General features: G+C 40.7%; 2 protein-coding genes across 7 annotated transcripts; one reads left to right on the top strand and one right to left on the bottom strand.

Moving 5' to 3' along the window:
* The first annotated feature begins 36 nt into the window (after nucleotides 1-36).
* Nucleotides 37-22473, top strand: cpdp (CPD photolyase). 5 transcript variants are annotated; one of them, XM_061732890.1, is made up of 12 exons: nucleotides 37-228; nucleotides 1042-1222; nucleotides 1262-1276; nucleotides 1313-1679; nucleotides 2083-2231; nucleotides 3877-4059; nucleotides 6811-6969; nucleotides 8433-8631; nucleotides 17503-17652; nucleotides 17768-17889; nucleotides 19784-19943; nucleotides 21642-22473. In XM_061732890.1, the coding sequence occupies exons 1-12, from the start codon at nucleotides 206-208 to the stop codon at nucleotides 21788-21790; spliced, it is 1857 nt and encodes a 618-aa protein (XP_061588874.1). In that variant the 5' UTR covers nucleotides 37-205; the 3' UTR covers nucleotides 21791-22473. The 5 variants fall into 5 exon arrangements, with proteins under 5 accessions (XP_061588874.1, XP_061588873.1, XP_061588872.1 ...); XM_061732889.1 differs by having other exon boundaries at nucleotides 1042-1276; nucleotides 1313-1402; nucleotides 1439-1679; XM_061732888.1 differs by having other exon boundaries at nucleotides 1042-1339; nucleotides 1394-1679.
* On the bottom strand, nucleotides 10089-11911 carry LOC133453046 (tripartite motif-containing protein 16-like). 2 transcript variants are annotated; one of them, XM_061732892.1, is made up of 2 exons: nucleotides 10790-11911; nucleotides 10089-10711 (listed from the first exon to the last, which is right to left on the bottom strand). In XM_061732892.1, the coding sequence occupies exons 1-2, from the start codon at nucleotides 11890-11892 to the stop codon at nucleotides 10165-10167; spliced, it is 1650 nt and encodes a 549-aa protein (XP_061588876.1). In that variant the 5' UTR covers nucleotides 11893-11911; the 3' UTR covers nucleotides 10089-10164. The 2 variants fall into 2 exon arrangements, with proteins under 2 accessions (XP_061588876.1, XP_061588875.1); XM_061732891.1 differs by having other exon boundaries at nucleotides 10089-11911.
* Nucleotides 22474-23052: the final 579 nt, after the last annotated feature.

Genomic DNA, 23052 nt, shown 5'->3' with positions numbered 1-23052 from the left:
CATAATACAAAACCCGAGCGTTACAAAACGTCTACTAGCGTGCTCATGTAACTGGTTGTGTAAAGACGGGTTGGTGTCGTGTGTGAACTACGCTTCCTCTACAACAGCAGCTCCCCTCTCGCTGGTCATTGTTCTCCTAAATCCTATTTATTTCTTCGTTTCGAGCTGCAGTCACAGCAGCTTCACTTGAAGCTTCGCATCTTGCATGTTGATCGGGTTGTGGAAGAGGTATGTATTCACATCATGTTGGTTGTTTCTGTTCTTTCACTTTTTTTCTCCTCTATGTAGTCACATTTTTGTTTGAACTGCGTTTTCCCAGTTGTGTAGTTGTGTTGTCAGTGCTTGTTCAAAATTATCTTCCCTCTGGCTCTCAAACATGTAATAACATTGACTGGTTGAAACCTCAATTTCTGCAGAAATGGCAACGTGAACTCTATAGGATGACATCATGTGATATTTATGTAGAGATTAAGCAAGAGTTTAAGCTAGAACAGTACTTATTGTGTCAAAATCAAAAGTATAGACAGGCCATTTGTAATTTTAGGATGAATAACATCAGAATCCCCAAAGACACTGGAAGGTATAAAGGTTATTATTATTATTATTATTATTATTATTATTATTATTATTATTATAAAGGTCTGGATAGAAGTCAGAGATTCTGTAACTCTGTAATGTCAACCGTATTGGAGATGAGTTTCATATTTAGTTTGAATGTAAATATAATGAATCTCAGACAAAAATATTTACCAAAGTATTATACAAACCGACCGTCTATGTTTAAATTGATTTTGTTACTACAATCTAATACGTTAAATGTTATTTATAAATTAGGCGCCTTTTTGAAGAATGTCCTTCCTCTGTTCAAATGATATTCATTTTGCCAAATTGAGTATTTTAATTGAACATGTACAGCCCGCCACTTGCTATAAATGTACAATTGTTTGTATACTTGTGCTCCATACCATGTGATCGTGGTGAGTTAAATAAATGATGATAATGATGATGATGTAATAGTTTGTTTTTGTTGGTTGGCTGCAGCTCGTCCATTTCTTCTGCATCAAAGCTGTTGCTGGGAGTTTGCTTTCTTCATCGGCCCAGACCGACCCTCCTCTTCAAGCTCAGACCAGCCGCCCCTGAACCTGCCATGTCAGACAAGAAACGGAAAGCAACATCTGCTGCAGAGGGCAAGGAGCCCAGCGCCAAGCAGCCCAAGCTGGGGGAGGAGAGGATGGAGCTGAAGAAGGAGCTGAAGCTGGGGAAGGAGGAGAAGAAGGTGGAGAAGATTACGCTGAAGAAGGAGGTGAAGAAGGTGGAGCAGGTGACGCTGAAGAAGGAGGTGAAACTGGGGAAGGAGGTGAAGCAGGTGGAGAAGATTACGCTGAAGAAGGAGGTGAAGCAGGTGGAGAAGATTACGCTGAAGAAGGAGGTGAAGCAGGTGAAGCAATTGAAGCTGGTGAAGGAGCTGAAGCAGGTTAAGTTGGTGAAGGAGGGGAAGGAGGTTAACAAGGAGAAGAAAGCTGCAGGTTGGCTGCAAAGCCTCATCCATCAGCAGAGGACCGAGAACAAGGACATGAAATTCAACAAGAAGCGTCAACGTTTCATAACCGACTGTGAGAAGATCAGGAAGGACTCGGAGGGCGTGCTTTACTGGATGTTGAGAGACCAACGAGTGCAAGGTAAGTACCTGGATAACCAGAGGAAATGTGTTTGAAAGCATGTGTCGGGGTCTCTAACGGGGTTTTCTAGTCAACCTCTTCCCTTTTTCGAGCTACATAACTCTGAAAATGTGTATTCGGCTGAGCCGTCCAGTCACATGGCGCTATTAAATGGGTGTGACGCCCATCCCAGAGCAAATGCAGGTACGGGAGGGAGAGGGAAACAAGCTTGACAGTTTCCTCTTTATTATGGGTGTGATTGGTTTTGAGTAAGCAGTCTCTTCAGGAACACACACATCCTTCCAAGTAAAAGTCATTTTTTCTCTTAGTTGTTCCCCGTGATAACTGTGTTTCCCTTTCAACAAACGTTCCTGGCTTGTGTTTTCTCCCCGTCCTTTGCTGACGGCTCGTGTGTTTCTCGTAGATAACTGGGCTCTGATCCGAGCCCAGCAGCTGGCTGCGAAGGAGAGCCTCCCCTTGCACGTGTGTTACTGCTTGGTTGTCCCCGAATCCGAGCTGTCCACGCTGAGACATTACGCCTTTCTGCTGAAAGGTCTGAAACAAGTTGCAAAGGTACGAACTTGAACATTAACTCGGTATTTCACATTTACTCCCATTAGTGACTAACCAGGCAGCACTGGCTGAGAGGCTCTAAACCTCACCCTGCATGCTCTTTCATGTTCTCTGTATTTATGTTAGAATCATCCTGATGTAGTAGTTTTAGATTAGCAATCATTTGGGGATTTTATTTTTTTAATTCCTAAGTGCAAATGATTGACAGCTTTAAATTAGGATGGTTTGCCTCACTTCCTGTTCTTTTGTCATTTTTGTAGAAACGTAAATAAGATGGTCTGATTCCTAACAGTCTGATCAATCTGAAGCGATTATTTTAGTTTTACGAAATTCTGTTTGAACTTTCAAATGGTGTTCTTTGTTTCTGAAAATATTGTCTTATTTCTTTGAATTTCCATGGCGGCAGTTTTATAGTTTTATCAGTGGATGCAGTGAGATGTTTTTGTAAAGGACTTTTTTTAACCTCATCTATCATAACATGGGCCAGCAGAGAGAAAAAAGTATCTGTATGTGTGCGTGTGTGTATGTGTATATGTATATATATATATATATATATATATATATATATATATATAAAAAATATGTGTGTATGTATATATATATATATATATATATATATATGTATATAGATAGATAATATGTGTGTATGTATATATGTATACACATATACACCAGATATGAGATGTAAGTAGCCCCCTTTCCATGAAAAGGTGAGGACAAAATAGCCCCAAATGTCCAAAACCTAGAAGAACAGTGTTTATACCTTCCGTATTTCATCTTAAAGAATAAATGAAGTGAAAACTGTTTCATAGATGATAAACGACTGGTGTGGGTTTAAATGATTCTGTATAATACGGCTGTACAAGAAGCCGTTGCACCAGGTGTACTTATTGATAAGGTATTGATACTTATTGATATTGATTTAGAATATTTGGCCACCCAGTATCTCAGAACATAAAACGTCATCAGAACATGTGAATGTCATTTTTGTTTTGTCAGTGTTACAGACAGAAGAACGTGTCAAAGTGCACATCAGTTCAGTCTAGTTTTAAATGAACCTGCATCCCGTTTTAGTTGGTGCCGGGGGGATAAAGAACACCCTCCATCCACGTTAGACTTAGTGAACGTGTTTCACATTCCATCCATGTTCCCTGTGAGTGTGACGATCCAGAGCAGGCGGAAAGTTCAGCAGGAAGTAGCTTTTATTGGAGTAACTCTTGTAACGTGTTTCCTCGTGCTCTTGTGTGAGGAGGGGGGGGGGGGGGGTTCTGTCATTCAGGAGGCAGACAAGCAGACTGCATGTCATTGACCCCGCCCTTCAAATCAAATCAAAGTTTATTTAGACGGGACAATGCATACTAATGAACACTACATTAAGCAGTGTAAATACACCGGGTTTTAGCAGAAATGTTAGTTTCCACCCGCAGTCCCCACAGAAAACATAAAAACAATTCAGTCAAACAACACAATCAAACAAGGGAACAAACATAAAACATACATAGTAGCAAAATAGATTTAGCAGCATTTAAAAGCAGTATGAATTGTATCTAAAGTGACTTGAGTTTAAAGTGACTTGAGCAAAAAATGCATATTACAATAATGAAATACCAGCGATGGTAATATTATGGACTTCTCCACCACGCAGGAATGCAAACGCCTGAACATCCAGTTCCACCTTCTGCACGGGGCTGCGGGAGGAGTCCTCCCCGGCTTCGTGTCGGAGCACGGCTTCGGGGCGGTGGTGACCGACTTCTCCCCCCTCAGGGAGCCGCTGCAGTGGCTGGAGGACGTCAAGAAGAAGCTCCCAGAGGACGTGCCCCTCCTACAGGTGGGACGCTGCAGACGCCTCTCAGTCACCGGGAGGTTGTTCTTCCACATTCTCCTCCCCGGAGATATTTAATCACCACAGCATTCTCTCATTTTCAAGCAAACTTTATTCATAAAGCACTTTTTATGCAACAGGGTGCTTTTACAGAGCTGAATAAGAAACCAGCTCAAACCAGCCTCGTTCACCACATCAGAGCCGCCTTGGAGACTTGCGAGGCCCTGTGCGAAATGGCTGGGGGGGCCCTCGCACGTGAGCGTCGCGAGCGCGCGCAAAATTTTGGGGTTTTTCGGGTCGGATCGGGTGTCTATATGCGCAATTTTAACTCTCCAATTAGCAAAATACTGGATATCTTCCCCTGCCTCATCATCATCTCTTGCCTCGACGTGGGGCCCCACGCCTGCTTGAGACCCGGTCGGGTCGGTGATTTTTGTAACAAATTTATCAAACGTGCCTTTCAGAGAGACATTAAACTCTTCCATTTTCTTTAGTTTTTTTCTTTTTTCATCCCCTGATGGAAATTTCCTGAATCTGTCTCGTTCTCTCGACATTGTGTGACAGTTTGTTCCAACTCCACCGTCTGGATCAGAGCAGCTTGTGTCTGCGCTTGGTCTGATCAGTTGTATTGAACAACAGACACGCGCATCATTGCACATATATTTATTGATATGCACAGACTAGTACACATTTAGGTCTGTAATGGAACGTGACTGTTGATATTTATAAGGGAAAAAACGAAAAAAAAAAACGAAAAAAAAAAAAATTGAAAAATTTTTCTTTTTGAAAAAAAAAAAAAAAAAAACGGCCCATAGCGCGAGGCCCCGTGCGGTCGCACGGTTCGCACACCCCTTGCGGCGGCCCTGCACCACATCATCACATAACACATCACACACGTAGAAACGCACCAGTAATATGGAAAAGATGGAGCAAAAACTATCTTCAGTCTTTTGGAGAAAACACTGAAGAAAGACAACTAAAATACATCTAAATAAGATCTGTGGATAATTAAATAAATAGCAGGTGAATTTTAAAACTGGGATATAATAATAATCAAGTGGACGAATTACTTACTAAACGTAGAAAATGTGGGCAGAGTTAAAACAACATGTACATTTATACACACATACAGTGGGGCAAAAAAGTATTTAGTCAGACACCAATAGTGCAAGTTCTCCAACTTAAAAGGATGAGAGAGGCCTGTAATTTTCATCACAGGTATATCTCAACTATGAGAGACAAAACGAAAAAAAAAATCCAGAAAGTCAGAGTCTGATTTTTAAAGAATGTATTTACAAATTATAGTGGAAAATAAGTATTTGGTCAATAACTAAGGTTCATCTCAATACTTGTTATATACCCTTTGTTGGCAATGACAGATGTCAAAGGTTTTCTGTAAGTCTTTACAAGGTTTTCACACACTGTTGCTGCTATTTTGGCCCGTTCCTCCCTGCAGATCTCCTCTAGAGCAGGGATGTTTCTTAGGTGTCTTTTATACTGATAACCAGTTAAAACAGGTGCCATTAATACAGGTAATGAGTGGAGGACAGAGGTCTGTGAAAACCAGAAATCTTGCTTGTTTTTAGGTGACCAAATACTAATTCAACCCAGGAATTTACCAATTGATTCAGTAAAAATCCTACAATGTGATTTCCTGGATTCTTTCCCCCCATTCTGTCTCTCATAGTTGAAGTTACCTATGATGAAAATTACAGGCCTCTCTCATCTTTTTAAGTGGGAGAACTTTCACAATTGGTGGCTGACTAAATACTTTTTTGCCCCACTGTATGTATATATCGATAAATCAAATGACAATAAAACTGTAAAATATAGTTTAATCAGTTTAATCAATTAAAAAGATGAGTCTTGAGTTTTCTTTGAAAGGACTTTCAGCTGCTTGTGTGTTATATTTACGTGAGTGTTTTACGTGTGAGCTCTTTATTCCACGGTAGCCTCACCGCAGGGCCGTCCAAGGCATAAGTGAACTAAGTTGCTGCTTAGGGCCCCGTGACCACTAGGGGGCACGCAAGAGTAAATAAATAAATACAATTATTTCTACATCAATACACATATTGACGAGGTACTGTTTATCTAGGTTGAGTTATTTTAATTATAGTTCTAGTTTTTGTAGTACTTTGTTGTTGCACATTGCTGTTGCAGTTTATTTAAAACCAAAAATAAAATAAATAATGTGTTTACAGTAAATGGTTTATAAATGATCTATTTGATTATTTTGTTTCTTTTAGTAGGCCTACACTTTCGATGACACTCAGTATCACACTTAGTACTATATCACTTTAAATATTAAGTGTAAATCAACCCCAGGCCGCTCTTTTAGCTGAATTTGTTCCATTTCAGATTAAAAACCATAGATGGTAAAAACCTGCCAGGCTGACAATAGGATGATGAAACAACTCTGCTGCAACTGTGACCTTTGACCTTTTTATCTGTTGCTTCTCTGTGTGGCCAGTAGGGGCAGTTGCTGACTTTGATCAATATTCATTGAAACATTTTCTGCAAGTTTGTTAATCTGTCGTTCTGCTTCCATGGTCTAAATCAGTGTGGATTACAATCTAACTACAACAAAAAGTTCTTCCATCTAGTTTACAAGTGTATTTGTAATGACAGGGAAGAACATGAAATAAGTTTATAGTGGGTGTGTGAATGATCAATAATCAGTATTATTGGCAGTAATAGAGATAGATAAATCACATTTAGCCTGGGCCGGGCCTGGCTCACTGTCTGGTTTGCTCCCAGGTGGATGCTCACAACGTGGTGCCGTGCTGGGTGGCGTCGCCCAAGCTGGAGTACGGGGCCCGGACCATCAGAGGAAAGATCACCAAGCTGCTGCCGGAGTTCCTCACCGACTTCCCTGCCGTAGAGGAGCACCCGCACGCCGCCGCGGGAACCGCCAAAGTAAGCGGGGCAAACGTCGTCTCTGACGTCGTCTCCAACTGATATTTGTGGTTTAGCACAACACGGTGGTAATTTGTCGTCTTTCATCCGCGTCTTGCTGCCGCGGCGTTTCCAAAGTTCACAGAGAGGTGAAGCTGCGAGCTGCGAGCTGATGCAAGCAAACGCGTCGCCTGTCTTCTCCTCACATTAATTATTGATGAACAAAACTGAAGCGGGCTGAGTCTCTCATCTCAACAAAGGAGTCCCTGACGTCCCCGGGGGGCTGCGAGTGAGGAGAGATGTATTTCTAAAAAGTTTAAGATGCTTCTCCCTCTCCTGTCTCCTCCCTCGGCCGTTTTGAAGCTGCGGGTTTCGTGTTTTTGCTGCAGTTTTGTCCCTGATCGGCTGTTATGTAACTGTTTTTAACCCGTTTTGACGCCACTGTCAAGTCAAGTCAAGCCAAATTTATTTATAAAGCACATTTCACATTATGAACATGGACTCAATGTGCTCAAAATACATAAACAAACAAAATTACAAGTTTACAATAACAGAAATAGATAACAAGTATGACAAGAGAAAAAACAATAATAACAACCATAATTAAATTTTTAACAAAAGTGTGATCACCCTGCCAACCATGAGTTTACTCAAACGCCTGTGCAAAAAGGCGCAAAAAAGTTTTTTGTCTGCTTTTGAAAGTGGGCACTGTTAGAGCAGACCTTAGTTCCTGTGGCAAGGAATTCCAGAGAGTGGGACCGTAGTGACTGAAAGCACCATGAGCAGATCTAGTGTGGATTCTTCTAGGTATGGCTGGGCGAGATGGACCAAAAGTCATATCTCGATATTTTCTAGCTGAATGGCGATACTATATATATATCGATATTTTTTCTGTGACATAATTGGGGTTTCCCCCAAAGCATTATAGCATAGCATCTCTGTTAGCTTCATTTTTTTCTGAGGCAAACCCTTAAAAAAACAGTCAGTTTTAATACAAAGCCTCGTGCCAAATGTCACACAGGTTCCTTTTATTAACAGAGGTCTGCACAATATCAAAATGTGTAAAACAAATGAAATAAAAATAAACTGCCTGCATATATAGAATAAAAATGCTTCTTGAATAAAATAAAACTAATATCCCTTTCGTGCATAACAATTAAATTCAAATACACTTTGCAATTAATACAATGTAGACAGTAACAGGCAGACCATTCCACTGAGGTTGACAGTTGTGCAAATAACAAAACATTTGTGCAAATCTCAAATAAAACATTCAAGTCAATTTGTCACAAAATAAGTTATATCAAAATCATAAAAAAAAAAAAAAAATTTAATAATTGATATAAACGATATTGTCTTGTACCATATCGCGTTTGAAAATATATCGATATATATTAAAATCTCGATATATCGCCCAGCCCTAATTCTAGGTATGACCTAGGTATGACTGTGACCTCTGACCTCTGACCTCTCTGCCCCCCCAGCCCGTGGACTGGGCCGGGACCCTGGCCTCCCTGCAGGTGGACCGGACGGTGGCGGAGCCGCAGTGGGCGGAGCCCGGGCCCGCGGGGGGCGCGGCCATGCTGGAGTCCTTCATCGACGTCCGCCTGAAGCTGTTCGGCTCCCAGCGCAACGACCCCAACGTGGCCGCCCTCAGCCAGCTGTCGCCGTGGCTACGCTTCGGTCAGTACGCTTGCTTTCCACTGCTCCCACTTTCACCCTGAAAAGCAGCATCGAGCTGCTCGCCGGGATCATGCTGGTCGGTACGGAGACGGTAAAGTGTCTAGGCCTGTGTTGAAAAAATCGATTCTAAACCGATTTTCATATTAATTCCTAAAAATCAATTCGTATGTCTAAAGATCGATTTTTTTTTTTTTTTTTTTTTTTTTTTTTTTTTTTTTGGTATTTATGCCCAAAAAAAAGGACTGTTTTGTTGGACACAAGAATAACTACTACCATGTTTTTGCCTTAATATGCCTAAATATGTTTAAAGGTATGAAAACATTAAAGTTTTCAGTTACAGGACTGTCTCAGAAAATTTGAATATTGTGATTTTCTGTAATGCAATTACAAAAACAAAAATGTCATACATTCTGGATTCATTACAAATCAACTGAAATATTGCAAGCCTTTTATTATTTTAATATTGCTGATCATGGCTTACAGCTTAAGAAAACTCAAATATCCTATCTCAAAAAATTTGAATATTCTGGGAATCTTAATCTTAAACCATAATCAGCAATATTAAAATAATAAAAGGCTTGCAATATTTCAGTTGATTTGTAATGAATCCAGAATGTATGACATTTTTGTTTTTTTAATTGCATTACAGAAAATAGATTTAAATTCTGAGACAGTCCTGTATAGTTGCATAAATTGTCTATATTTCAGTACTTTATATACTGTCTTGGGGTTACGTTTGCATAAAATGCAAAAAAGAAAACAAATTCTCAAAAATTAAAAACCGAAATTTCATTTCGTTGTTTGCAGCCCTGGATCTGTTTGGTAATTCTGCCCCACACGATGTTTCTGAAAGCAGTTATATCAGCATTCTGGGAGGTGATTGGTCCTCACAGCATCATTAGCTGCCAATACTTGCTGTTGAATCTCAATATAATACTAGTATTAATATACAAGGGTCCCTCGTTCAGCTCATCTGGGGCTGAGAACATTCACGGGTCACTCGTTGCAGCGCTGCAGACAGACGCTTCTTCAGTCACAATCACGGAGGAGGCCGGCCCGTAGCTGGTAGCTCTTCATGCTAAAATAAGAGTTCCCTGCAACCCTGGGAGCAGGAGAGGAGGGAAAAGTCCTGCAACTGCTCCAAACGGGACAGGTGTGAAAGCACCCTAAAACACCGGAAACCAACACCAGGCTCCAGTTGGGACGAGTTTACATTTGAATATCTGCTGAAGTCTGGATCCACATATTTAAGACTTTATAATAATAATAAGACACATGTCAGACAGGTAAACTATTGAGTATTTATTTCCATGTTTTTATACTGAAATAGAAGACGTTAATAATATGAATATTTCCCAGATGGAACTACAAAAGAACAACTTCCACCTCCAAAAGAGGAAGTAACAACAAAACATCAACTTATAGAACAAAAACTAAAACAAAAACAAAACCAGTCAGAGTTTGAGACGTTCATCTCTGAGAAGAAAAGAAAGTCAATAAAAACTGAGATGAAAACATGAAAAGGAAACAAGTCTATTTCAGTTTACAGAACTCAGCTGAGTTTCCAACAGTTAAACCAACATAAACTCCAGCGTGTAGCGGCTGAGTGAAGGAGGTCTGGACTCTGTGGAGGAGGGTCATGGTTCCAGAGACGCTGTAGAAGGACAGAACACCTGCTCTGTGATCCAGGTAAACTCCTATTCTGGAGCTCTGAGGACCTGAGATGAGGGTACTGATGTTGTTGTACCAAAATACATAACTGTCTGAGAAACAATATAGTGACCAAGATTTGTCATTATATCCAAATCTACATCCCCCCCCTGATCTGATGATATTCTTGTATGAAACTGCTACACCAACTCCATCTGCTTTCTTCTCCACCTCCCAGTAATGACGTCCAGTCAGACTCTCTCTACTCAGTACGTTAGAATATTCAGTGAATCTGTCTGTATGACTAAAATAAGACTGATGTTGGTTCATAAAAGTCACCTTTCTGTTCTCCTCTGACAGTAACAGCTGTGTGTGTACTGTGTTTGGATCCAGACTGATTTCACATGAATATTTCAAGAATCCAGCTCTGCTCGTTGGTTCTGGTTCTGCTTCTGGTTGTGACAGTAAAACATCCACCTCAGTGACGGCCAGTGAGACGTTTGTCCACGTGTCTCTCAGGATGTCCTGTAGTTGACCTCTGACCTCTGACACAGCTGCTGTCACATCCTGAAAGTACCTGAGAGGACGGATGCTGATGCTGGAGGAGTGTGTGGACTCACTGAGTGGTGACAGTGAGGGGTAGTTGTGGAGAAACTGGTTGTGGTCCTCGGTGTCTGAGAGCTGCTTCATCTCAGCGTCTCTCCTCTTCAGGTCACTGATCTCCTGCTGCAGCTTCTCCTCCAGCTCTCTGACTCTCCTCACTTCAGTTTCCTGCTGGGATCTGATCTGCTGCTTCACATCAGAGCTTCTTTTCTGGAGGAGAGAGATCAGCTCAGTGAAGATCTCCTCACTGTCCTCCACTGTTTTATCAGCAGACTGATTGATGGCCTCCACCTCCTGCTGAAGCAGCTTCACATCTTTCTCTCTGTCCTGGATCTCCAGCTGGATTTGTTGTCGACTCACCTCCATCTCTCTCTGCCTCTCAGTCCTTTCTGCTGCAGCTGAGACTGTGTCGTGGCCTTTATGTTCATCCAGAGAGCAGAGATAACAGATACACTTCTGATCAGTACGACAGAACATCTTCATCACCTCGTCATGACGGGGGCAGATGTTGTCCTGCAGGTTCTTGGAGGGATCCACCAGCTTGTGTTTCTTTAATGGAGCCACATCATGATGAGGTTGAAGGTGATTCTGGCAGTAGGAGGCCAGACAGACCAAACAGGACTTGACGGCTTTCTGTTTTCTTCCAGAGCAGAAATCACAGGCCACATCTTCAGGTCCAGCATAGCAGTGATCAGCAGGAGCAGCTTGGAGTCCAGTCTTCTTCAGCTGCTCCACTAAAGCTGCTAACATGGTGTTTTTCACCAGCACAGGCTTCGGGATAAATGTTTCTCTACACTGAGGACAGCTGGGGAGTTTCTTCTCTCCTTCATCCCAGTAGTTTTTAATACACTTCATACAGTAACTGTGTCCACAGGGAATAGTCACCGGATCCTTTAAAATCTCCAAACAGATCGAACAAGAAAAGGTTTCCTGGTCCAGCTGAACTCCTTTCTGCGCCATTTCTCCTCTCGATAACTGAGACTGAGACAGTTTCACTTCCTCAAACATGAAACTTGCCCGAGAACCAGGAAACACGTGATCAGACTGAATCTGCTGGTTTGAGAGCAGGAAGAAGAGGGAGGTTCATCAGTATCAGATACAGGAAGAGAACCAACTCTGGATTTAACCCTTTTATAACAGACGTCAGTTTAGAAGTAAACAACTTTTTACCTTAACTCGTATTCAGAAATAATAATAAATGTAATTTAAGTTTCATTTCAGACAGATTAATTACTTTATAGTTTATCATTCTTATACATTTCACATGAGCAGACTTAATGTAGCATTTATAGATGAAACCAGATGAACTCTAGGATTTTCATGAAAGTCTACATTTACATTTAATAATAATAATAATAATAATAATAAGCTTTATTTGTATAGCACCTTTCCTAACACAGTTACAAGGTGCTTTTACAAGAGCAGAATTAAAAGGCAGAATCCAATAAAATGACAAAAATATAAAAACATAAGAACATAGAAATATAATAAAACATTAGAAAATACTAACATTGGATATTATAGAGTACATTATTAGATGTTAAGTAAAAGCACATTTAAAAAAGTGTGTTTTTAAAAGAGATTTAAAAATGGACAGAAATGTGACTCGCCTGATCTCCTCCGGCAGGTCATTCCAGAGCGACGGGGCCCTGATAGCAAAGGCCCGGTCGCCCTTAGTTTTTAGTCGAGATCTTGGAATCTTTAATAGGGACCCGCCGGAGGATCTCAGCCTACACCTTGGCTCGTATGGGACTAAGTAGTCTTTGATGTACTCAGGGGCCAGTCCCATCCGGGCCTTAAACGTGATCATTAAAATCTTAAAATCAATTCTAAAACGCACAGGTAGCCAGTGTAATGAATCTAAAATCGGGGTTATGTGTACTCTTTTATTTGAATTTGTGAGGAGTCTGGCAGCAGAATTTTGGATAAGCTGAAGTCTGGAGAGATTATGTTTACTTAGGCAGGAGTAGAGTGAGTTACAGTAATCTAAACGGGATGTGATGAATGCATGAATGACAATTTCCAGGTTCTTGGGAGACAGAAAGGACCGGATTTTGGAGATTCTGCGTAGTTGGATGAAACAAGACTGGACAGTTGCTTTAACATGCTGATTTAACGTTCACATGAAAGTCATTTGTTCAGACTGAAACACGCAAGACTTTATTGCACAAAGGGATTGCTAGTTCAGGTAGTACAGTTATTAATAATTGTCTTATGACACACACACACACACACACACACACACACACACACACAGTTATGCAACATATTAATACTACTATTATATTGAGATTCAACAGCAAGTATTGCAGCTAATGATGCTGTAAGGACCAATCAGCTCCCAGAATGCTGATAGAACTGCTTTCAGAAACATCGTGGGGCAGAATTACCAAACAGATCCAGGGCAGCAAACAGATTAAATCAGTTTTATTTTTTAACACATTCCGTTTTTATTTTTTCCATTTTCAGTCTATTTCGGTTTTTAATTTTTGAGAATTTGATTTAGCATTTTATGCAAATTTAACCCCAAGAAAGTATATAAAGCAATGATAACTGAAAACTTTAATGTTTTCATAGTTTTAAACATATTTAAAGGCAAAAGCATGGCACCAGTTATTCTTGTGTCCAACAAAACATTACTTTTTTGGGCATAAACAAAAAAAATCCAAAAATTATTTGTATGAAATAAATAAGTAAAATATGCCTTTCAATATTCATTTAAAGTGCAAAAAAAGAAAGAAATTGCAACAGCTCAACAGCACTTGTGTCAATTAAAGGTATGGTCTGTAATCGTATTCAAAAACATTTATTGTTATACTGGGTGAAATGGTCCTTCCATCCTGAGAGTAGTCAGTGAATAATGTGTTCAGAAAAAGGAAAGAAAAAAATCTGACCTCTCTGACAGCTTTAATCCTGTAAAAACTCTGACCAATCTGTTTTTTGCGCACCGAGTGGCACGGATTGGTCAGAGGACCAGAGGATTGGCAGGGGGGAAAGAACCAATCAGATGCCTTCATTTTAAGTCCCGCCCACTGGGACACTCTGAGCCGAAGAGGACCCGTGGGAAGTGGACACGGGGGCTGGAAGCAGAGAGACGTGACGAGTGCACGCCCCCCATTCTGCGTTGGTGTAACGCGGAACCATAAATCAGCCTTCAGTGTGTGCTCTGTGCAGTGTTGGGGTAGTTACTCAAAAAAAGTAATCCATTACATATTACTAGTTACTTTTAAAAAAAGTAATCCCTTACACTACTTAGTTACTGGTTGCTGAAAGTAACTAGTTACATTACTAGTTACATTACTTTTGGATTACTCCGAAATATCACCTGAGCTGCACCATAACTCGATTGCTAATGAACAACATGTACAGGACTGTCTCAGAAAATCAGAATATTGTGATTTTCTGTAATGCAATTACAAAAACAAAAATGCCATACATTCTGGATTCATTACAAATCAACTGGAATATTGCAAGCCTTTTATTATTTTAATATTGCTGATCATGGTTTACATCTTAAGAAAACTCAAATATCCTATCTCAAAAAATTAAAATATTCTGGGAATCTTAATCTTAAGCTGTAAACCATAATCGGCGATATTAAAATAATAAAAGGCTTGCAATATTTCAGTTGATTTGTAATGGATCCAGAATGTATGACATTTTAGTTTTTTTTAATTGCATAACAGAAAATAAAGAACTTTATCACAATATTCTAATTTTCTGAGACAGTCCTGTAGTTGGAACTTTATTACTGCAGTGCCCAGATCAGCACCAGAAGTCCCGTAAAATCCCGTAAAATCCCGTAAAATCCCGTAAGATCACGTTAAAGGCTGATTTATGGTTCTGCGTTACACCAACGCAGAACTTACGGCGTAGGGTATGCGGCGACGCGCACCGTACGGTGTGTGTCGCCACATACCCTACGCCGTAGGCACTGCGTCGATTTAACGCGGAACCATAAATCAGCCTCATGTCAGACAAGTGTTGCAGCGCATGGTGAAGACGCATGAAAGGCAAGTTTGATTTTCTTTTCTGTTCTCCCGTTCTACATGTAGTTGAAAAGCTTAAAGTAACTAAAGTAACGTATTTGTTCTTGTCTTAGAGTAACTATAACGGGATTACCCAAATTACAACTGTAACGCGTTACATTACTGCGTTACTGACAAATGTAATCTCGTTACACCCAACACTGGCTCTGTGTGCTGTTCTGAACTTCTCTGTTGTGCTCATTTTGCTGGGACTTTTGTGGTATGCGTTCATTGTTGTGTCTAAAAATGATGCGCAGTGCCCACCCAATCAGAAACGGTACAGATATTCTGTGATATTTTTTTATATTTATAAAACAATAAAATTATTTAAAAAAAATAAAGGATCCCCATAACTTTGATTGGGTGGGCAGGACGCACGTTTGGGTGGACACAGCCCACCCCTGCCCCCCCCTAAAACCGGCCTCGCTTACAGGTGAATGAGACATGGGGCAGTTTTGTTGAAAATGTGCTGTCCAAAATGTCCTGGAAAACTCGACTCCTGCAAATGCGCGTTCCCCAAAGTTTGTGGGGGCGTGGCTTTGGACGGAGCGCTGACGGGAGGGGGAGGAGGGGGCGGGGCTTAGAGGAGAGGGCGGGGCTTAGAGGAGGGGGCGGGGCTTAGAGAAGGCGCCACTTTCAAATCTTGCTAGCTCTCCAACATCAGGGACTATAGACGAATCCGGCGAAACCCGGAAGTCGAGCGGCCGCCATTACTGCGGTGGCGGCTCCGCTCCTCCGCTCCAGCCCATAGACATATATACGTATGGATCTATTACTCCGCTCCCTGCCAGGCTCTCTTAATGTATTTGTATCATCGGAACACTCCTGTCCCGTCACGTGCATTTGTTTTGATAGTGAATGAAGACGGGAGGGACTTTCAAAACTACTTTTCCGTTTCACCAAGTGAACAGACGGAACGCAAAAAAAGATGTTAAACTGCTGGAAAGGAACTGGAATTTACCTGGATACCTTAAACAAGGAAGCCAGGGAGCGGTATATGGAGAAAATAATGATTATTAACGGTTTGGGTTCATATGAAATTACTACTAAAGAATGAAGCTCCGATGAGGATTTACTGCCGCAGTTCTGCAGAACCACCGTCTTACTACCTTGTTTAGTGTTTGGCAGCTGCTTTGGTAAATGTTTGACTCGCCATGTGTTTCAATAAATTAGTATAATAGTACAACATACAGTAGCCTACATCTTTTTTATTACTCTTACTTCTCTTTTCTTTTTTTTGAGGCTCCGATGGCGTGAGCAATATTTTTCTTTTCCTCATGAGATTATTTTTTTCTTCTGCAGCTACAAATAGAGTTGATATTTTTTCCTCAACAAACTAGTTTTATCTGCAGATTGGGGTTATGTATGTATGTATTCTGTATCATCCGGAGCTGAGATAGTTCTGCCAATTGTTGTGGAATTTATCAAACCAGTTCAGAAGTCCGCTTTGTGGTTTTTATGAGGTTTTATTGAGCCGGCGGTGAGCACGTCTGCACAGACCAGAGGTCTGGTAGAAATGCTGACCTCGAGTGACGTTGTAATCAGATTTTTATACAAGAAGTTTCAGGAATACACAAATCAGGACGAGAGACAAAAAGTAATTTACAGTCGGATGTGAATCGGGCCAAATGTCATTATCAGACATTTGGCATGACTGACACAGACCTCCAAATCACCCCATGGGGTGCTCTCTTGATTCAAATCTGTTTGAACCAACTTCCGAGGTGTCGGGACCTTCACATGGGGTAGGAAATTGGAGTCACAACAAAAGTTCTTGAGTCCAGTTCAAAGCCCTGTAGGGGGTAGGACTGGGCAACCTGCCCCTGCAGGGGGCCAAGCTGCTTCATCACCTTCAATTAGAGACCTGTAATTGCGTTTTTTTTCGTCATCGGACGCCAGGCGATCAATAAAATATTCTTGGATACCTAAAATAAAACAAAACATAAACAGGTAATATTTAATTGTGCAGACGTGCCTCGTAAGGAGAGGAGGTGGAGAGAGCTATATTACAGTGTTTAATCATACACTCCCTTATCTCCCTATTCCTCTATTCTTTCCTGCTTATCGCTCAAACAAATCATTATTTATAAATTAACATCAGCATTAATTTAAGATACCTTCATTATTTATGGAAGGCCACTGTCTAACATCATCAATCCAGCTATAATGATGCTGTAGAGCGTCAGGTTACAATAACAGCGCTGCGGTGGCAGATTGACACCTGCCACCGCAGCGATGGCGCCGCCGCAAGATGGCGGCGCACACAAACCGGTCGCCGGATTCGTGTATACCTTTAAATGACGTGACTACTGGGTTAAAGTTCACTGGGCTAAAATGTAATAATGAAACAACAAATCGATCTTTAAACATACAAATCGATTTTTAGCAATGAACATGAGAATCGATTTAGAATCGGAAAATCAATTTTTTTTCAACACAGGCCTAGTGTGTGTTATACAAACATAGGTCATCCATGTTCAATAATGTCATTTTAAAGCTCTCTTCTCACAAACAGTGGTATATTGAGTCCAGCTCCAGACCACAGGACTGTCCTGATTCTTTCCTCCACTTGTGCTCTTCGTCCCACCAGGCCAGCTGTCGGCCCAGCGTGTGGCGCTGCAAGTCCGGCGGTACGGGAAGGCCAGTGAGTCCGTCCCCCCCTTCATCGAGGAGCTGGTGGTGCGCAGAGAGCTGACGGACAACTTCTGCTTCTACAACGAGAAGTACGACAGCGTGGAAGGTCAGTGGGAGCGTCGTCCTAACCCTCCTCCCTCAGCCGTGACCGGCGGCTGGCAGAGGAACCGCCGGCCCTTCTCATGAGTTTCCCTCCCTTTCCTCTGACTGTGGATGTTTAGGGGCGTACGCGTGGGCTCAGAAGACGCTGCAGGATCATGCCGGAGACAAGAGGGAGTATCTGTACACGCGGGAGCAGCTGGAGAAGGCCCAGACGCATGACAAGCTGTGGAACGGTGCTCAGGTACAGCCAGGGCTGAGCAGGTTGGGGCCCTAAGCCAAATTTTATTTGGAGGCCCCTCCCCACCCCCGCCCCACATCCCTGCACCTCTCCCCAGCCCAAATGTATCATAGGTACAAAATGACCGTATCACCACAGGCCATTTAACTTGACAACTTTATTAATAGTAACAGTTGTACTGTAAGTGTAGATACTGTAGTTTGGCTGTATGAGTCACATAAAATAAAAAAATCAACCTGAAATAAATAATTAAATATTAAATAAAAAACTTTAACCTGAAATAAATAATTAAATATTAAATGAAAACATTCAAATTGAAATAAACAAATCTGAGTCACAAATACGATCAATTACTCATCAAAAGAAAGTAACTTCCACCTCAATCCCCCACAAAAAACTGAAAGCAGGTCTAGCAGGTCTGAAAGCAGAACTAAACATGCATGTGTGCCTTTTACAGATGCACACGTCTGCATTTTCTGGATGCAAAGTCATCAATGGCTAAAGTTTATAGCTTATATACGACCCCTAACTAGGCATGGGGCGATATACGATATTATCGTATATCGCGATAAAAAACGGCCGCGATAACGTTATCGTGGGGTACTGTAATTATCGCCAATTATTTATTTTTTTTATTTTTTATTTTTGGTCACACAAGGCTACCAGCCAGGTAGAAGCCAGTGTTATTTTTTTCATGTATTTTATTAATATTATTTATTATTATTATTATTTATTTAGTATTTTTTCAGAGAGTAGTACAATCCGTGTGCATTTGACTACTGTGGCACTTTATTTTCACTCAATCTTTGTGTTGGCCATGCAGCTTTTGTTTTGTATACTACAGAGCAGTGCCTTTATTTTATTATTTTTCCAGAGAGCCGTACTAAGTAGCAGGCAGCCAGCCACTGTTAAAGTTTCAGAGAGTAATACAATCAGTGTGCATTTGGCTCTACTTTGTCACTTTATTTCTATTTGTCACTTATTTCTTTCGACTCTCAGGGAAGTATTTTCTTACAAAAAAAGAAAGTTAATATAAGTACCGGTACCGGTACTATAGTTTACACTTTGTAATACATAACATTTACAGTACACTATTTGTTCTCTCTACCTCAAGTGTCACTGTGTTGAGAATGATTTGAGAATAAATGTTCTGAAGGAACCAGTGGATCCACGGTTAGTGTTTTTCCTTGCATTTTAAGAATTTTATAAGCGACACGCTAATATCGTGATAATATCGTAATCGTGATATTTTTCTCCACTAATATCGTGATATAAAATTTTCATATCGTCCCATGCCTACCCCTAACTGGTCATTTTACCACTCCTTTTCAGCAGAGGTGAATGTATAGGGCGTTAACAAGGCATTCAATAAATGTTAATCAGGGAAGCTGGAAAAAGAAATGTCTCCAGTCTAGACCGAGACTGGAGACAGGGATTTCTATCTAATAAGTGGCATCTTAGGTGTTTGTGCCACAAAGTTTTATTTCAACAACATCCCCATCTTCAAGTGAAGCACGAGTTTCCTCGTGTTTTGCCTTTTTCTTTCTCTTGCTCTTTGTCCTGACTGGTGATGTCTTTTGGACGACATGTGGACATCTCCTCACCTTCTGCAGCTCTGCAAGTGCCTGCCTCTCTCCTCCGCTTCACGGTAGCGCATATGCGCATCCATTCCGCATATGCGCTACTGTGCAAATGCGTCCCCTCGCGCAAAACGTGGCCCCCGTTGGAAGATGAGGCCCCTACGCAGAGCACGTGTTCTGCGTTTAGGGAGGGGCGGCCCTGGGTGCAGCACGTTACAGCGTACAACGCCGTAACAGTGCAGCGGAAACTGGTTTAACTGATTGAGAGGATCTGGAAGGCTCTCAGTGACCAACGCGGTATGTTTGTTTCTCTTCAGTATCAAATGGTGACGGAGGGGAAGATGCACGGCTTCTTGAGGATGTACTGGGCCAAGAAGATTCTGGAGTGGACCCGCTCGCCAGAGGAGGCTCTCTCCATCGCTCTGTACCTGAACGACCGCTACGAGCTGGACGGCCAGGACCCCAACGGCTTCGTGGGTAAGCTGGGCTCCACGCCTTTGAACTGTGACTACGTTTACATGCATCAATAACCCTTTTCTAACCGGAATATTAGCAATAACCCGGTTACACGGCCATGTAAACACCAATAACCCCTTTGATTAACCGGGATTTGCTCATATTCCTGTTTTTAAAAACCTGAATATGACCCCTGGGTTACTCCTTTTGTAACCCGGATATTTGGTCATGTAAACGCCTAACGCGTTTACATGACCGCGTTAGGCGAGTGTCAAACTCATTTTGCTTGGCGGGCCAGATTTGACCAATTCTTTTCTCGCTTGCACGCTCAAAATAACAAAAACGGTGCGAAAACTTTTTTTTCTAATTCTTTTTTTTTTTCTATTGTTATCTAATCCAATATCAGTTTAGTTAATTTTAAAGGAAATATGCACTTTGTTTACACTCTAATTATGTAAAATATATTTCTTCAGGATCTTTTCTTGAAATTTCTCGTTTTTTTTTCAAATTATGTAAGATACTTTTAATATAATTTTACAAAGATAAACAGAAACAAGTATTTTTTTTTATATTTCGCTTTTTTATAGGACATTTAATTAAAAGCTAAATCTTTCTTATTACATCCGAGAGTGTTTCTGTGTGATTTAGAGATTTTTCCAGTACAATTAAGTGTATTTATTTTTAAAAATTGGCGCGGATATTTTACGCCAGTGTGCCGAAAAAGTCAGCACTTCTCTTTTAACTGTTTTACTTTGTCACTATCCTTGTATTCAAAACTGAAATTCTCCGAATACATATCTTCCATCATCTTTTTTTAGCTGTGATATTTTTCCTGCGAAAATATATAATAGTAGTCGGTTAATAAAAATAAACGACCGTCTACAAAGAAATAAAATCAGCAAATGCATTCTAGAAAACTAAAAAAAATGTCAAACTGCTCTTTTTGTGGAATAACGATGGATTTGTAGAAGAAATATATTATCCGATATGCTGCAATTCATGGCAATTATTTATGCCTTCCTTTTTAGTAAATTAACATTTCGGTTTTTTGCGTTGGAAACTTCTCGCGAGCCGCACATTTGACACCCCTGGCCTAACGGGATTTCCCCATCAAAAGGAACAGGAGTTTGTTTTCTGCGCATGTTCTTTTCACAAGGAATCTTGTTCTTTTGAGTCCAGGAAGTTCTTATAAACACGGAGAAACACAAGACCAGGAGGAGACTAATCACTTCATAAATGTAATGAAGGATATGAACATTTTGGCATTTGTAGACGGTAGAAAGTACCGGGATAGCCAGATTTACAAAAAGGTGAGCGAAAAGTTGCGCGAAACAGCATTTGCGCGACGCCAGACAAGATCAAGCTCCGCTGGAAGACGCTGAAAAAGGCGACTTCTACTGGGCTGTTGATTATCCACCGTGCTGCTGTTATTGTTGTTGTTGTGGATTTGGATACAGGAAGTAGAAGCGGAAATGACGGGAATTGCGTCATCACGTTCTCCGTGCGTCGCTGGTTTGATCCAGATATCCCAAATGATGAATCACCATGTATACAGGGATAACCCTGTTTGCTCACGCATGGAAACAGATTATTCCCAATGTTTCAGTAACTGGAATATTGACCTTAACCTGAATTTTGACTGCATGTAAACGTAGTCAGTGTCTCCCCACGCGGCTGCCGCCCGTCCTTCACGTTCTCCCCACCGGTTCTCCTCCACAGGGTGCATGTGGTCCATCTGCGGCATCCACGACCAGGGCTGGGCAGAGAGGCCCGTTTTCGGGAAAATCCGCTTCATGAACTACAAAGGCTGCCTTCGGAAGTTTAAGGTGGCCGAGTTTGAGAGGAAGTACTGTCCTAAGAAGCTGTGAGGCTCCTCCAGGACGTGTTGTCTCACCTCAGGGAGCTTCTCCACCACCTCCAGCAGTGCAGGCCTTACGCTTTGCATTATTAGTCTTATTGATATTCGTCCACTCCCATCACCACTGGAAGCTGTTTGTGGAAGTTGGAGAAACGTTTGTTGTTTCACTTGTTTAACCTGTACATGCTTTTTTTTTATATCAGCTATATTTGGATGGGAGATGTTTGTATCATTTTTATGTCTTTTCTACTACTCCAGTAGCCGTTATTGTTACAAATAAAATATTATTGGATTAAAAAACGGGTAAATGCCCACCAACCTGATGGAATTACTTTCTGTTTACAGTTTTCTCAATACAATTGAATAAAAGCTGAACTACAACATGTAAAACTTCAGGAGACTCTTATTTGAGCTGAACTCAGATTAAGTTACAAGTTTAAATACGGCCTCCTCTGAGCTACTCTCATATGGAAGCATATGAGGGACTATATTCAAATTAAAATGCATTTGCGGAAATGCTTTTTCATTTTAAGAATGTGGTTGCATTATTTGACCCATAAATCAAATTAATAATATTTAATCCAATTTGCATTTTAATTTCCGTATTCAACACTGCTCATTCTGGTACTTAATTCAAATTAAAAGGAAAAAGAAGTTTGAGATTTAATTTTCAAATCATGCCTCAGCAAATAGTTCCCAATATTGAATTTTAAATCTAAAATTTGAACATTTAAATGCATTTGCAGAAATGTTTTTTCATTTTAAGAATGTGACTGCATTATTTGAGTCAAAAATAAAATTGATAATATATAATCCGAATTGCATTTTAATTTTGTTTGTTGGAAGTTGGAGAAACGTTTGTTGTTTAACTTGTTTAACCTGTACATGCTTTTTTTATATCAGCTATATTTGGATGGGAGATGTTTTTATCATTTTTATGTCTTTTCTACTACTCCAGTAGCCGTTATTGTTACAAATAAAATATTATTGGATTAAAAACGGGTAAATACCCACCAACCTGATGGAGTTACTTTCTGTTTACAGTTTTCTCAATACAATTGAATAAAAGCTGAACTACAACATGTAAAACTTCAGGAGACTCTTATTTGAGCTGAACTCAGATTAAGTTACAAGTTTAAATACGGCCTCCTCTGAGCTACTCTCATTGAGCTATTTCCAAACTTCAATAAGCTTATTAAATCCTTTATTCACTCAACCGTGATCAGATACTCATACAGATGTTGGGGCTTCAGAACTTCAGAGCTTCACATT

The sequence above is a fragment of the Cololabis saira genome, chromosome 10 (assembly GCF_033807715.1).
Source record: "Cololabis saira isolate AMF1-May2022 chromosome 10, fColSai1.1, whole genome shotgun sequence".
Classification (NCBI taxonomy): Eukaryota; Metazoa; Chordata; class Actinopteri; order Beloniformes; family Belonidae; genus Cololabis; species Cololabis saira.
Note: the sequence above shows the minus strand (reverse complement) of the source record. Positions and strands in the feature narration are given on the sequence as shown.